At 41.4% G+C, this 17,373-nt stretch overlaps 1 protein-coding gene across 1 annotated transcript; it reads right to left on the bottom strand.

Moving 5' to 3' along the window:
* Positions 1 to 14,919: 14,919 nt before the first annotated feature.
* Positions 14,920 to 15,603, bottom strand: LOC147460812 (17.6 kDa class I heat shock protein 2-like). Its single transcript, XM_086499520.1, has 2 exons — positions 15,450 to 15,603; positions 14,920 to 15,328 (listed from the first exon to the last, which is right to left on the bottom strand). The coding sequence occupies exons 1-2, from the start codon at positions 15,544 to 15,546 to the stop codon at positions 15,054 to 15,056; spliced, it is 372 nt and encodes a 123-aa protein (XP_086355646.1). The 5' UTR covers positions 15,547 to 15,603; the 3' UTR covers positions 14,920 to 15,053.
* Between the last annotated feature and the right edge of the window lie 1,770 nt (positions 15,604 to 17,373).

The following is a 17,373-nucleotide window of genomic DNA, read 5'->3' as shown; positions in this document are numbered from 1 at the left end:
CTCTTCTCTCATTGGAGGAGCTTATTTTCCTCTCTCTACCAAAAGGCCCTCCAAAAGACCTCCGAAATCTCCTAATGATGGAGGAGGTAGGTCACATTTTAATTCAAGTTTGTTAAATTTAACATTGCATACAATAAGTTAGGAAAGAACATATCCCTAAACATGTTGGAGAAATCCGACGAAAACCTCGGCATTTGAATTGAAATGTATATTAAGTTCTAAGTAGGAAAGAATGGTTGTTGGATATACTGTTTGAGCTAGGAAAGAATGTTTGCTAGGGAAAATTTAGCTCAGCTAGTTCATTTTCAATTCCAATGTTGATCTAGTCAGAACCCCCTCTTGATCACACAGGGGGCAGCTTGCAACGTTATTCGCAGGAGCTAGAGTTCCTTGTTAAGGGCTCTTGAATCCACGACTGTTGGGTAAGCGGTGGATATCCATGACTGTTGGTTAAGCAGTGGACAACCTAGTTGTATGGGCAGCTAGGCGACAACGGGAGGAGTAAACTCTCGCTAGAGGGGGGATGTTGTACCTCCAGAACATTGGAATTTTAATGAATAACTTTGAGTAAAATTTTTACTAGAGTTACTGTCTTGGTGCCGCTTTGCAATACTGGTTGAAGGGATGTCTTAATGAACCTTGTGAATCGAAACCTAATCAAGGAACTTATATGTTGAACAACCATTGTGGTAGTAATTAGGACACACAAAGAAGTGTGAGTGTGGGGATGGAAATTGGGGGCTTGGCTCGAGTTGCCAATGCCTATGAGAAGGGTGGTCCCGATTGGTTGGGAACTCTCCGTCCCCATAGTGTTATAAATCGATGCTAGTATTACTCATTGCGCCAAGAGCGGCAAAGCTTCAAGTGTACGTGCCTCTGAAACATGGGGAAAAAGGCACTCGAGACTTCTCTCCTCTTGGAAGGTGGGTTTTAGGACCGATAATTGATTAGGCACGCTTCCCCTGCGAGGTGGAACTAGATCTCGATGCTAGTAGGCTCGAACTCGATTCACTTGGTGATGAGAGATCGTCCGCTAGTTGAACCCAAAACCACGTTGTTTGCTTCTGCTGTAGATCTAGTGGCCACCAAGTTTACCATCAGATCCGTCGTTTAAGACGATGGGTGGGGACCTCACACCTGGTATAGGAGCTATAGGTTTACGAACTGGAAAATGATGTTGTTTGAAATTTTAAAAAATAAGGGATAGTCGGATAGCTCGTACTCAAAGCTTGAGCGTGATGTTTCCCAGAATAATGACATTGGATTTGTCTAGTGGATTGTCTCTTGGGTGATGTTAAAGAGTTTTACTTGTTGAGCTTGTTGGGATTCAGTGGGTTCCACATAATGTTTTTTTGAGAAGTCGTTGGTGCGACTAGTGCTGCGGGCAGGTAGCCTGTTGATGCACATCAAGTTATAAGTATGGATCAAAGATCTCGCGTAAAGTTTTTACCATTATTTATCGGAAAATTTTGGATGTATTCAATGGAATTTAAACTAATGGTGGAATGGTTAAATCCTTTGTGATAGCTGTACAAATTAAGTAGGCTGGTTAAGCCCAAAAAGTTAAATTTATTCTTGAGTATGGAAAATCCTAGGTTCATTTGAGAAGAGTGCTATAGTAATGAGTTTTATACCATTGGATAGATACAGTGTACTGCACTATATACCGCCGTTTAGGAGAAAAAGCTTCTCCTTAAGCAAGCTCAGCCTCCAACCTTTAAATGCGAAAGGGTTAATGTGGAGAGAGATGCGGAAGTATGGATGGAAGAAATGGACGACTATTTCAAAGCTGCGAGAACTCAACCTGAGAACCAAACCATGCTTGCGATGTTCCGCTTGTCTGGCGATGCCAAGATCTGGTGGAAGCAACATTACAAGGACTTGGATATCAAGGGATCTTCCCAGTCATGGGAAGACATCAAGGCTGCTGTGATGGAGCGATACTTACCACCCGCTCACAAAGCCTTGAAGATGAATGAGTTTTTCTCACTTCGACAGCTGACTTCTTCCATCGAAGAATACTACTCGAAGTTCGTCACACTTCGGAGATATGCTCATAGGATGACATTGGAACAACAAGTAGCACGGTTCTACCAAGGACTCATCGACCCCTTGAACAACCAACTAGAAGCTCTTAGACCAGCAACTCTGCAAGATGCCTTGCTAAGGGCCAACCATTAGCTAAAGAGATTCAGAGGACTACCCAAGATAGTCAATACTATTTTTCACAGAGGACCGGGCCAGACAACTGGAGTAACAGAACAATCAACCCTGCATACGACCATCGTCCGGTAGTAGCTACTACGGTAGCTACCGAGTTTCCCAATATAAGATGCTTTGAGTGCCAGGAGTATGGACATTACAAAAGCTGATGTCCAAAAAGGATTTCCCAAACATCCAGTGCTAATAATGTACCTTTGAACGTCAACGAGCGAGGTCAACCAAACAGAAGAGGAGGTCGAGGAAGAGGAAACATAGGACAAGGAAGCGAAGCTTTCGCTAATGCCGCAGTGAGACAACCAACTATGGGTGACGAAGCTGGTGAGAGAGAAACTCTGTATGCTGCAATTGCTAATCCTAGTGAGCAATAATTCAAGCACCAGGATCTCATCAAAGTTCAGTAGAATAAGACGCATAAAGCTAAAGACTATTCTATTATCAAAGGATGTCTTTACTTTAGAAAAAGGATATATGTACCTAAGTAGTTAGCATAGAGTTTATCCAGATGTATTCTTGAGATGAGGACATCTCAAATTTTTCACGTTGGGGAGGATGTAAGGTCTCCGACCCTGAGCCAAAAGAACACCATTGTACCATGAAACAATCATAATAGAAAAATTTACTATTTTTAGCAGTTTTCCAAAATCTGTTGATGCCATGATGTTTAGAATGTCATAAAGCTTCCAAAAGAGAATTAAAATAATCTTTGTGGAAAATTTTCAAAAATAGTTAGTTTTTGGTCTCCCGACCCGTTTTAGCCTAAAATCAAAATTTCCTAAGGCTGTGCGGGGAGCACTGGGACTCGGGGGCTGTGTGGGAACAGGTCCTAGGTCACTGGGAGCTTGCTTTAGCAGCTAGGGGGCGCCCTCTCATCTCTAGGGAGTTGTGGGAGACTTTCCATGCTTGAGAGAGAGTGTGAGAGTCAGTTAGACTAGCTAACTGGATACTTGGTTGGCATGTAACTGAGTTGCCTTGCATGAGTTGAGAGCTCCCTCATATGCATTTAGCAGCATGGTTAGATTTTCAGCTTGGGAGAGCCTATATAAGAGTGTGCTCACACAAATACACACACATATATGTACGTACACACTCAGTACACACACACACACACACACACTTACACACACACCTTGGGGAGGTGTTGCCGGCACACATAGCTTTGGAGAAGAAGCAAAGGAGGGAAGTGCTGCCCGATTCTCATCTCGAGAACTCCATTGGATCGTAATTTTGAGTAGATTTCAGTCCTAATCACGGTAAAATACAATTTAATTTATGCTTTGCTACAAATCTCTCTATCATTCTCTTAACCCTGCAACTATTATGCTTAATCATAGCTAAATTACTCAATAGATGCTCTTTAATTCTCCATATCATTAGTCTATTGCATAATATTAATCTAATTGTTAATTATGCAAGCAATTAACCTCTCCTACTTATAGATTAATGCATGATTAGTAAGAAGAAATCTCTCGCCAGTCATCATAGTAAATAAATGTCAAGCCGACAATGATGTGGAATTGGTCAATTTCCCCTAGTATCACACAATGTTTGAGTAACTAAGTTAGATTCAATCTGTTCATAGATTAGGATGTAATTAAGGGTAATTAATCCATCATTAATCCACTAGGAAGGGGGATCCTCTCACCTATGCATATGAAAATTCTGCATCTCTCTACTTACATTAAGAAGGTGATTGAGCATGTTTAATTCACCCCTCTAGTAATTTGATTAAGTAAAAATCTGAAATACCTAATTACATAGGCCAAGTATTTAACTTTAGAGCCAATTTCCTCCGGAACAAGTAAGGTACTATCCATAAATTACTATGTCTTGAAGGAAATGTAACCCTCTCGTATAAAAGGAATTGTTTAGTGATTCTAATATGTCATCTTGGTTGTTATGGTACTCTAGGACATTAGTTCTTTTTCTCCAGGTTTGTCAATTAAGTAGTGAGTATAAAATGGCCCCAGTCAAGAGAACTCGCTTTGGTGGTGTCCACGACCGCAAGGCGGGAACAAGCAACGTGAGTGGGAAAGGGAAAGCTCCCATGGACGACCAAGTACCGGCCAACTCACGGGTCAATGTCGAGGAAATGGAGGAGGTAGGTCACATTTTAATTCAAGTTTGTTTAATTTAACATTGCATACGATAAGTTAGGAAAGAATATATCCCTAAACATGTTGGAGGAATCCGACGGAAACCTCGGCATCTGAATTGAAATGTATATTAAATTCTAAGTAGGAAAGAATGGTTGTTGGATATACTGTTTGAGCTAGGAAAGAATGTTTTCTAGGGAAAATTTAGCTCAGCTAGTTCATTTTCAATTCCAATGTTGATCTAGTCCGAACCCCCTCTTGATCACAGGGGACAGCTCGCGAAGTTATTCATAGGAGCTAGAGTTCCTGGTTAAGGGCTCTTGAATCCACGATTGCTGGTTAAGCGGTGGAAGTCCACGACTGTTGGTTAAGCGGTGGACAACCTAGTTGTATGGGCAGCTAGGCGAAAACGGGAGGAGTAAACTCTCGCTGGAGGGGGGATGTTGTACCTTCAGAACATTGGAATTTTAATGAATAAATTTGAGTAAAATTTTTACTAGAGTTACTGTCTTGGTGCCGCTTTGCAATACTGGTTGAAGGGTTGTCTTAATGAACCTTGTGAATCGAAACCTAATCAAGGAACTTATATGTTGAACAACCATTGTGGTAGTTAATTAGGACACACAAAGAAGTGTGAGTGTGAGGGTGGAAAGTGGGGGCTTGGCTCGGGTTGCCAATGCCTATGAAAAGGGTGGTCCCGATTGGTCGGGAACTCTCCGTCCCCATAGTGTTATAAATTGATGCTAGTATTACTCATTGCGCCAAGAGCGGCGAAGCTTCAAGTGTACGTGCCTCTGAAACATGGGGAAAAAGGCACTCGAGACTTCTCTCCTCTTGGAAGGTGGGTTTTAGGACCGATAACTGATTAGACACGCTTCCCTTGCAAGGTGGAACTAGACCTTGATGCTAGTAGGCTCGAACTCAATTCACTTGGTGATGAGAGATCGTCCGCTAGTTGAACCCAAAACCACGTTGTTTGCTTCCGCTGTAGATCTAGTGGCCACTAGGTTTACCATCAGATCTGTCGTTTAAGACGACGGGGTGGGGACCTCACAGATATGGTGCACACCTTGGGAGCTTTGGATTTAATAATGGAGTCTTTTTAGACTTTCTTATGGCTTTACCATTATTGAGTCATAAGGAGTCCAAAAGGAGCTAGCCCTTGGCAACTCAACTATGTTAGACCTTCTCCACTACTCTCTATAATTAACTACTTTGAGCCGTGGGTGTAGATACTTAAGAGCTGATTTTTAAAGGCTAAGAGGAGTGGCAACTAAGGTTTTGAATTGCCAAATCATACACTAAGTACGTACTCAAATTTTGTTAACATGGCTGACAATAATCAAGAGAGTAGAATGAACATTGATAGCTTTGATTTTGCACATGATGGTGCTAATGATGATGCCCCCATGTTCGTGAACTATCTCATTACTAGGTTGCATCAAGCTATGGGCAACCCTGATTTTCAAGCCGAAATTGCTCAACAACTTCGTGCTTATGGAATCTCCCTTCCTCTCCAAGAGGAGAGAGAGATTAGGAGGCCTCTTGAAGAGACCCCCAAAAGAAGACTCTCTCCCATTTCAGAGGAGGAATCTAAAGAGCAAGAGAGCAATGAAACTTTTAGTTCCTTTGAAGATGTGGCTCCACAAAGACAACGGTCTAGACGATCGCCCACTCCTCCCAAGAGAAAAAGATCAACACACAGTCCCTCTCCTCGTCATTCCAAAAGAGAAGAGAGGAAACAAAGGAAGAAAAAGGCTACGAAGAGGTCACCCTCTTCTCCTTCTTCTTCCCCTTTCTCCTTTTCCTATGAAAGCTATGGCTATTCTCCTAAAGAATACAGGAGAGGAGGGCATCACAAATCATACCCTGCATGGCAAAGGTCCCAAAAGATAAAGAAGTTCAAGGAGGGAGAAAAGAGTATCTCTTTTCTCACCTATGATGGCACCTTTGGTGCTATCGACAAAGTGTTGGCCTTCATCCAACAATTTGATGCGGCCTTTGGAGATGAGGGCTTCACGGAGTCCTCCAAGCTATACCATGTAGCTATGCACTTTCAAAAATCAGTTTGTCAATGGTGAGCTAGCCTTCGTGGCAATGGCAAAGACCCAAAGACATGGAAAAATTCCATCATGAAGCAATTCCTTGCAAGTGATGCAAAGGACAAAGTGCTTACCAAATGGCACAACTTGAAGCTTCTCTCTCATGAGTCTATCCACAAGTATGTAGACAAGTTTTGGGATTTACATCTCAAGGCTATTATCTTTCAAAAGATAGACTTTGTCGAGCAAAGGTAGCAATTCTGTGCGGGATTACCTGAAGAGATGGCCGAATACATCAACTATAAACGGCCTGGTTCTATTAGCAAAGTAATCCATCACACCATGGTTTCTTCACGCATCAATTTTCATTGAGGGGCTAGACGAAATGTCAAGCCCATGGAAAACAAAGACAAAAATGATGCAAAGGGAAAAACCAATGCTCAAAATTCTTCCCAAGGCACTTCCAACAACAACAACAACAATCGGTCCAAGGAGAAGAGAGTTTACAAAGGTAAAAACAAACTCTCTCTAGAAGAGCTTGAATCTTTTCATAAGGACCATAAGTGTTTCAAGTGTGGGGAGCAAGGACATGGCTATCATTCGCCTCAAAAAGAATGCTCGCTGTGAGACTCCTAGGGCTTCCACCATTGAAGCTCCAAAAGAGGATGCTCATTGCAAAGGATCGTCACTTTCCTATTCTTGGGGAAAGGTAAGAGAGCATGATTCCTTCATCTTGTTTCACCCTAGCTCTACTCACAACTTCATACCAACGGAGTTGGCCACCAAGTTGGGCATTCAAGATTTCGAAATGGAAGATATGGTAATGGCTGACACAGCTTTCAAGGGACATCAAGCCTCCATTACTCCCTTGATTGGGAAGTTGAGGCTTCATGTCCAAAGCTATGTCGACAAAGAAGACTTTTTCATCTCTCCTCTCCAACATGAGGATGCTATCCTAGGGGCACCATGGTTTGATCGCGTGGCTCCCAATATGAAGTTCCCTGAAAGGAGAATCTACTTCACCTACTGGGAAAAGAACATGTATATAGATTCTAGTGAGCGTGGTCAAAGTATTCCACTTGTAAATCCTCCTGCTTTTGATAAATCAATGAAGAGCTCAGTTTCTGCATACATTATTTTTTGTCAAAGAGTCTTTAAAAGATCCTAATGTTTCATCAAATGAAAATGGTAGGAATCAAGAAGAGTTAGACTTGTCTAATTTTCTAAAAGGATTCCAAGATGTGTTTATCAATGATATCCCTATGGACTTACCTCCAAAACGAGGGGATGATGACCATAGCATTGAGCCCCTTCCAAGAAGCTCCCCGCCTAACAAGCCTCCTTATCGAGTCTCTCAAGCGCAGAGAGGAGATCATGAGGCAAGTGTAGGTATTGGTAGACAAAGGGATGATGAGGCCTAGTTCCTCTCCCTTTTATTCTCTAGTCCTTTTAGTGCAAAAGAAAGATGGTACGTACCGTATGTGTGTGGACTATTGAGCACTAGACCATATCACTATCACAGATTTCCCGTGCCTCAGGTAGAAGATCTGTTTGATAAGCTAAAAGGCTCTACCTACTTCAATAGGATTGACCTTAAAAGTGGCTATCATCAAATAAGGATAGTGGATGAAGATATCCTAAAGATCGCGTTTTTCACAACGTTTGGTCTTATGAATATCTAGTCATGCCTTTTGGCTTGACTAATGCACCAGCTATGTTCAATCTTCTAATGAAGAATTTTTTTAGACCTTATCGCAAATTCAATGGAGTGTTCTTTGATGATATCATCATCTACTCCAAGTATTTGGAGGAACATAAGCAACATCTCCAAGTGATTTTTCAAGCATTGAGGGAGAACAAGCTTTTTCTCAACCGGAAGAAAAGCGAAATTTTCCTTCAAGAGATTCAATACCTAGGTCATATAATCTCTCAAGATGGTATCCGTATGGATCCATCAAAGTTAGAGGTAATAAAAGCATGGCCTAATCCAAGGAATCTACATGAGCTAAGAAGCTTCATTGGTATGTGCGCATACTATAAACGCTTCATAGTAAAATTCTCTAAATAGAAAGACCGCTACATGACTTAACTAAGAAGATCGTTAAGTATGTTAAGGAGAAAAATGCTTTTGATAAGATCAAGGAGAAGCTCCCAACCAGTCCTCATGCTTCCGGATCTCTCAAAGCCATTTGAGGTCCAATGTGATGCTTATGGTGATTGCCTTGGAGCAGTTTTGCTTAAGAAGGGCATGCCATAGCATGGGAGAGTCGAAGGCTCAATACGGATGAATGAGTCTTGGACATTTATGAGAAAGATATTTTAGCTATTCTACATTCCCTAGAGACATGGAAGCACTACCTATTGGGGACTCCATTTATCCTACGAACCGACCCCCACCAAAGTCTCAAGTATTTCATGCCGCAAACCAAGCTTTCCGACAAACAAATTAGGTGGGCAAATTTTCTTTCAGAATTTAATTTCCATATTGCTCGCATTGCTGCTAAGCACAATCAAGTGGCAGATGCACTTTCATGACGACCAAAAGTTAATGCGGTGTCTATAGCTACTCACAATGATCTATCCTCTATGATAGATGAGTATGCCATTGACTCTGACTTTAGAGACATAATGTCAACCCTTGCTTTGGGGAAGAAAGAGGAACCATTCACCTTGCAAGATGGTTATCTTCTCCACGGCAATAGGCTATGTGTTACCCATTCCTTCGTGAGAAAGTTATGCATGAACCCCATGCTCCTCCCTATGTGGAGTATCAAGGTTTTCAACCTACTCTTCGAGGAGTAGAGACGTATTTCTATTGGCCTACCATGAAAGTGGACATACAAGAGTATGTTTCAAAATGTGTAGTATGCCAAAAGACCAAATATGATCGAGGGAAGCAACCTGGATTACTCCATCCATTGCCTATCCCCAAATTCACCATCGGAGAGTATATCCATGGATTTTATCTTTGGATTTCCCAAGTCTATCCTTGGGAATACGGGAATATGGACAATAGTCGACAGGTTTAGCAAGCAAGCACACTTTATTCCTGTCAAAAAGACTATTAAGGCACACCAAATGGCAACTCTCTTCATATCACATATTTTCAAACACCATGGATTACCAACATCCATCGTGTCAAATAGAGATCCTAGAATGATCAGTAATTTTTGGAAAGGTATCTTTAAAATCTAGGAACAAGATTGAATTTCTCTTCGGCCTATCATCCACAAACGAATGGCTAAAGTGAGATAACCAATCTTACAATACTCAATCTACTCAAGACTTATGTTACCGAAGTAGATCAACGCTCATAATGGAAAAAGTACTTACCTCTTGTAGAGTATGCCTACAATAATACTGTACATACTTCTATGGGAAAAGCACCTTTTGAGATCATTGAGGGAAGACCTAAGAGTCCCTTGCTACTCAAAGTACATGGGAATATCTTCATCGTCGATGAGTATAGCCGTGACCTACAAGAATCTTTTCAAAAGATTAAAGAGGCTATATCCATCTCTCAACAAAGACAAAAAGTTGCTCTGCTGACAACCACAGAAGGGCCTTAACATTCAAAGAAAATTATTGGGTCTTGCTTAAGTTTCCTAAGGCTCGATTAAGACAAACGACGGGCAAAAATCCTACGGGTCATCAAAATTATTATGCTAAGCTAGCAAAAAGATACTATGGTCCTTTCCAAATCTTGATTCCCTTCAATGAGACGGCTTACCAACTCATTGTTGCCCAACCATTGGCTCATACACAATGCCTTTCATGTGAGTCTACTTAATCCACCAAGTGAACCAATTATCGAAGACCCTCCCAAAGTTGAAGACCAAGAAGAGGTTCTACAACCCGAAGCTATCCTTCCGCATGAAGACAAGTTACTCGACATGGTAAGATTATCCGATGGTATCTTATTAAGTTCAAAAATTATCCTTTTGAAGATGCTAGATGGATGCAAGGAATATAGATTAAGGATAGTATGAACCTTGTCAATACTTACAATGCTACATTAGAGTAAGCAAATGTACAAATTTATTTTAAATGACCCATGTTTTTGTCTTATAAGACTAGTTCTCTTTTTTATCGTGCACAAATTTAAATAGTATGCATGCTTAGAATCATGTTTGTGATGACAACGTCTCTCAAACACCAAGTAGAATTTGTCACTCTACTTTGGGAGAATGAAATGGACTAAAGAGCAGACATGCTTGCGGTAGCTATGTCTCCCAAGCACCAAATGGATTAATCATCCATCTTGGAAAGATGTCGTAGTGTAAAAAGGGATCCTCTACCCGCTTAAGTGAGATTGACTAATGACTAAGGCTTTATCTCTTCTACCTCATAGTCGAGGTTGACTATGATTTCAAGAAAGAGGTAATGTCATAAAATCTAATATTTAACCAACCCAAATGATTTTTTCATATTAAACTGATCATTTAATGTGGAAGAATAAACAGGAACAAGGGTTAAAATGTAGACATGTGCTTATAGATCAATCTCAACACAGGGCCAATGGTAAAGGGGCCCAAATGAGAGATGGTCTATCAAAGAGCAAGGCTAAACAATGGAGCATAAGACCCTAGGGTTAGCTTCATTGAAGACCTCTAATAGTTAGTGTAAAAGTCCTTTGACCTTAGGTAAGTTAGGGCTGAGCTTGTAGTGGGAACCCGGCCCAAGCTTGAGGTACTTGACGTGGAAACCCGGCCCAAGCTTAAGTTGTTTGAGGTCTTGGGACTGAGGCTTGAGATAGTTAAAGATTTCTTCAAAGTTTATGTTATGCTTGTGATGCATGAAGTTTTCTATCTTCATTGCATCACCTAGGTCACAAGGAACACAAAGATTGTATTGTAACAAGTCTCTCGTAATGGGATAAATCATAATACAAATGCCTATTGGAGGAGGGGACGCCTCCACATAAATCCGGTCCTCAATTGTTGTCATGTTCTCTAAATTATCTCTCTTGCAAAAGTATTATTCATGCCAAGTTAACTAATTGCTATCTTTTTGTTGTTATATTCAATTATGTTCACCCGCTATGCTCACAAAGTAATTTCTTAAAAGTATTCTCATAATTTCTGCTACTCTCAAGTTTATAAGCCAATTCCATTACATCCCCTACTTCCAGGGCTCGTCCCCTCCTATGTAGAACTCATTGAAGACTTTTTGTACACACACAAAGCATCCAATTTTCCTAATCTTTGACCTTTGGACACAACCTTTGAATTTTGGAACCTTAGCATTTTGGAAGTCTTAATGGGTTGAACCTTAGGGTCTTTAAAGCCCATTGTTGCACATTGCTCTTTTGCAGATGGCCCCCCCTTTGGATCCCTATTGTGGCCGGTCTGCCAGCTTAACCAATATTCTAGCTTTCTCTCCCCTGGCCCTTCCCCATATTAAATGATCAGTTTAACATGAGAAAATCATTTAGGAGAATTAGATATTAGTTATTATGACAATGGGACTTCTTTGCCGGTTTTTGTGGCTCGACCATTGGGTTTTGGAGCAGACATTAGCACGGTTTTGAAGTTGGGCGGAAAATACAAAATTTTTAATGGTTTTTTAAAAGGAGTTTCAAGAGATTCGAGGGATGGGGTATTGTGGAGCTGCCACGTGGTGCCCACATTGTCCCATATGCAGAATACATAGGCCGAAAGGTACCCTATATAGCCTGGAGCGCTCCCTTTCTATGGGCATCACGTGCGGAAGTGGCACCTTGGAGCTTTCAGCGCGTTACGGTGGCAACTCTACATAGCAGCCCTTGGACGTAGTGCAGCCTCGCGAGGCAGCGATTTGGTGGCGTTGTTCGGTGTTGTTGTCGATCGACGGTGTTGGTTGTGTCAAACGTGATGATGACGTAGCCAATCGTAGGGTGTTGTCCCACACCCAAAACGGCCCAAGTTTTTTGAAGGATAAGGGGGGGGAGGGACCCCCACTAGTGCTAGCACTAGTGTTGGGGGGCCTTCCCACGGTGATACAGAGGCAAGTGAGGGAGAGAAAGAGGAATGTCGACAAGTGCCAGTTTGCATGCAAACCTACCAAAAGAACTCGCCGATGCTCATCGACTTGCTAAAAATAGCCTATGAGGCTCTACAAAAACATGTTTTCTACCCAATTCATGGGGTTTTTTGCACTCGAGATTTTTGCAAGAGCCAAGCAGAACCCACGAGGCCGTGACGACCCGTCGTTTGGTGGTAATTTGGTTGTAAGTGGATTGTGTTGAGCAAAACAGTGTCCATTCCTCCTTTCTTGTGTCGGATTCTCCCTACCCCTCTCTTTTTTCTCTAGCTCTATGGGTGTGTTGGTGTCATGAGAGACTTGTGCCCGTGGACCATTGTGTGGCACCTAAGGCGTGAAATTGAGGTATTGGGTGTGCTGGGAGTGGTGAAACGAATTGTTGGGGTCAAATTGTGTCGTGTGATGGTCCTGCCGAGCAAGTGTGTATTGTTTGGTGTACAAATGGTAATCTGTTAGTGCAAATTGATTATTTTGAAGGTGTTTTTTATGAGGTTAGGGGTGTTGTGGATACCGTAGACTATAGGGAGACAATAGATTGTGTGCTGGATGTGTTTCCCATTCCTCCTCTCCAACATGTTCTTTTCTCATTCATTTGGATCAAGTCAATGCGAACACAACTACCAAAGCACTCTAGTTCTGATTCCAAACACCTTAATTGATCTCCCTCCTTAAGCTTCGTGGTGCAATAATAGTCAGATAGTAAAACTTTATGGCACAATAGTAGAGTTAAGAGTAGGATGAGTAATGTGATGTCATTCCTAAATTTGATAAATTATACAATGCTTCCTTGTAAGACAAGGACGTATAGTCAAAGCTACACCACACCCTACAAGGCCAAATATGATTGCTTACCAGCGTTTGGTAAGTATCATTTCTACCAAAATGAGGAGTGTATACATTTGAACCGATTCTTGATATTTTGCACTATCTTGGGCCTCTTGCTCTCAGTTGCCATCTTAGAAAGGCGAAGAAGCACAACCATTAGTTTAAGACTCGCTTTTCAAGAATACAATTTTTTAGAGAGGGAAAGTGGTAGCCTTTTTTGACAACATATGGCACACAAAGTTGCACTCCTTATAGCAATACAATCAAGAATTGGAGCTCTTCCCACATGGCACACAAGGTTGCACCCCTTGATAACATTACAATAAAGAATTGAGATCGTCCCACCTCCCAAACAACATAAACCTTGGAACCTACCAAAATATCATGGAAATCAATCACAAGCTCCACTTTGTTTATGACTTTGATGCAATCATAAGGGCATTGGCCCACATTTTGTGCATTCCTGTCTATGTAAATACCGGGCATCTATGATTCTTTTTAAAATGCACCCTTACCTTGTAAAGAAGCATGTTGCAAAGAACTATTTGACAGATAATCAACGCAACTCATTGTGGCATTTCAAAACAACAAAATGGAAAGGAAGCCATGTGAAGTTTTCAAATGAAGGGACACATTTGCAAACAAAGAAACAAAGACAATTTCAAGGCTGCACATGGAAAGGTAGAACCATAGACATCAAGAATGATTAAAAATCTAAATATTCACCTAACTCTCTTGTTCACTAAGGCTTGTTTTAGGAGACTTGTATGAAAGCCAAAAAGATCCCTCCAATGCTCACATAACCTGTTGTTATTCACTTTTAAGGTTAAGAGTGGGGCATTTTAGTTATAAGTCGCAGTAAATACCTTAGATATCTCCATAAATCCAGGTCGCTTCATTATCTTGAGCTTAAAACAAGGCTTAGACAAAACGGTCGTTTCAAGCATTGGGTCACCTACAACATCATAATAGATATCTTGTAACGAGACCACACAGCGAATGATTTGAGCAGACAACCTTCACCATCCCTGTTTGATGATACCTATAATAAATATACAACTGTGCGCATACTATACATCTGCTCCCCTTACATTCAATGATCAAGATTATTTTATGGAGGCACTTCTTGCCCATCAATGCATTGATCGCAATTCTCTGACTTCTGATATGACAGATGAAACTATGCAAATGGGCATTTTGGCATATTTACAAAACGTGTGCACCAATTAACAATAATATATTTCTGATGCAACTATGCAAAAATCAGGCAATTTGGCATAGTTACAAGAGGCACATGCACCAGTTATCACTAATATCTTACTAACGCACCTATGCAAAAATCAGTATTTTCGTAGAGTTATCAGTAATATCTAACTAACACAACTATGCAAAAATCAGCGTTTTCACATAGTTACACAAGGCATGCGTGCATCAGTTAGAGTTGCATAGTTGCATGTACGACAAATAACTGGTATACATGCAACCATGCATGAGGTACAATTATTTCAAAAAGTAGCTGATAAATATAACTGCCCAAGTCTGTGTCAAAACCAACTCTACAAAGATCCAAAGAATACATAGACGTGCTATTTCCATGGCAATGGATACCGCCTACTCATGCAAACTGATTGAGAGCACCCGACACTCCTGATGTAGTAAACTTTGCAATAAGACCACAAAGGGGTGACTCATCTATGATAGGCTTAGACCAGACACACAATGACAATCCATATATAAATTCTTTTTCCATTTTTTCTAACAAAGCAAGACGCACATTGTCGGCCACTATACCATTTCCTTTTTACATTACAACAGCAAGAGCACATTAAATAAGTAGCAACAAGGTTTGTTAAAGCCTGCTTATAACACGCACATTTCTGGCGGCGGATTTCACCTGGTGTCTCTTAGGGATAGTGACGGTTAGCACGCCAGCTTCAATTACAGCTTTCACATCATTCAATTTGACATTATCAGGGAGTTGAAATTGTCGAACAAATCGGCCAAGCGACCTCTCTGCAGCGTACCATGTCACAGGTCCTTTCTCTTCCACATTCTTGAACTCCCCACTGATTTCCAAGGTACCATCTTCATGCAGATGCACTTGCACATACTTCTTGCTGATACCTACAAAATAATGAGGCGCACTTGTGAAGAAGGAAGTCCCGTATGACTCAAGCAGGCGCGCTGGCGCGCACACAGACCCACAAACACACACACCAAAACAGATTGAAACGGCATAGCGTACCAGGAACATCTAATTTGAAGACGTGGGCGCTGGAAGTCTCAAACCAGTCGACAGGCGCATGTGCGTCTGCCGATGCAAACCACAGGTAGCGATCCATGTTGCGAGTAGGCTATGTGTCTCTGTGAATGATAAATTCACCTTCTTCACTACAAAATGCTCTAGAATAATCGGACATACACACTTACTAAGAGCTAGTTCACGTGGAGCTCCGGTGGCAACCAGAAATGTGAACCACTTTGGTTCCGCCAAGAAAAAGTTTGCAGTTGGTTCCAAACATGTTGCTCCTAGGGGAGGAGGTGGAGCACACTGAAACCACGGAAAACGATGAAACTCGTTCACTTTTTAAGTTTTGCAGAGATAAGAACGCCATTTCTCAGTCCATTTCCAGAATTTTTGCTCTCCATGTGAACTGAATAGTTGTTGGTTGCCAACCAGCAACCGGTTGAGCGCCATTGTTCCAGTGAACTGGCTGTAAATCTCAAACATGGCTACCCATTCTCTAGTAGGTTGTTGGTCGCCCAAGGTTAGGGCGGGTTCAAACGAGCCTGCCTACAATCCTTGCCAGTTTTGCTTCCTCCACCTTGCTTGTTCACACAGGACGGAGGTAGCAAGGCATATTATACAAGCGCACAATGTTGACAGCCAATGATAAGTAGCATAGCAAAAAATCATATGGTTCGAGTGCATAAAGTATTGTTCAATCCCTGCATCCCGCCTTTTTTGATGATAAAGTGAGCAGCAACTTCTTCTTCGGGGGGGGGCTCGATTCTGGTTGGGTCTGAAAAAGAAATATTTTTTATCTCTACATGCCAATGATGACCCTCGCCTCTCTCTCTCTCTCTCTCTCTCTCCATTTAAACTAGCCTTAAAGTTAAGGCATGGGCCCTCCTAACCTACCATTTTGATGAGCATTGAGCATCATCTACAAGCTACACAATAAGAACTTCATAATGATACACCCACCGAGAATGGAGCTCGTGAGCCTCAAATCCTCAACCTTGGGGTTACATCACAAAGGCCTCACCAGCAGAGCTACGCTTCTTACGTGAAGGTAGTTCCCATAGTTTCCCCTTGTGGGTGTAATGTATAGCAATATGCACTTGTAAATACATGGATATGTATAAAGTTTCTCCCTACTACCTGCCCCACACTCATGGTTTTTCTTTCTACAAAAGGCATGATGGCATGCCTTTAATGGACAGATTCTATAGTAAATTTCTCGTAAAATGGGGACTTTTGAGCATTGCACAAAGTGAAGGCTCCTCTAGTGAAAAGTGCAAAAGTGGATTGAAAAGCTCATCTTCCCACACTAACGCTGATAGGTAGAGAGAGAAGAACCGATGATTTCACACTTTTGTGGCTACCACCAAGGGTTGGCTACTCTGTGTAGATAGTATCAGACATCAGTTTCCTTCCTAGCAATATAGCCAATATTGTCATTGCAAAAAAATTCAACCCCGCATTATTGTACCTATAACAAATTTGTAACTTGCAATTGATTAATCTTGTAATGGTTGCACTAATCTATATTATTAATAAAGCAAGGAGGGCTTCCGACAATCCTCCCCGGCCACGTGTCAGGCACTACTTGATCCGGTATGTGTCGCACTACATGTTAGGGAATATGACATCACTAAGTAGATATTTGAGTAGTTTACTTAATGGAGAGAGTTAAATTTTTACACAAGAGAGATTATAGAGTAGAGAGAGAGAGAGAGAGCACACACGATATACGTGGTTCACCCAATGTGGGCTACGTCCACGAGAAAGCAGCCACTCAATGGCTTAGTACTTCAAAACAAGAAGTAGATTACAAAGGGATTGTAATGGAATTGGCCTATTAACTTGAGAGTAGTAGAAATTAATGAGAGTACTTTTGAGAAATTACTTTGTGAGCATAGCGGGTGAACATAATTGAAGGTAA

This window comes from Adiantum capillus-veneris, chromosome 3 (assembly GCF_014529385.1).
Source record: "Adiantum capillus-veneris isolate H3 chromosome 3, ASM1452938v2, whole genome shotgun sequence".
Lineage (NCBI taxonomy): Eukaryota > Viridiplantae > Streptophyta > Polypodiopsida > Polypodiales > Pteridaceae > Adiantum > Adiantum capillus-veneris.
Note: the sequence above shows the minus strand (reverse complement) of the source record. Positions and strands in the feature narration are given on the sequence as shown.

What these genes read in the sequence shown, in the direction of transcription:
- LOC147460812 (XM_086499520.1), bottom strand. Translation starts at nt 15,546, where the DNA reads ATGGATCGCTACCTGTGGTTTGCATCGGCAGACGCACATGCGCCTGTC. An exon ending in CTTCAAATTAGATGTTCCTG is followed by an intron (nt 15,329 to 15,449) that starts GTACGCTATGCC and finishes ATTATTTTGTAG; the next exon opens with GTATCAGCAAGAAGTATGTG.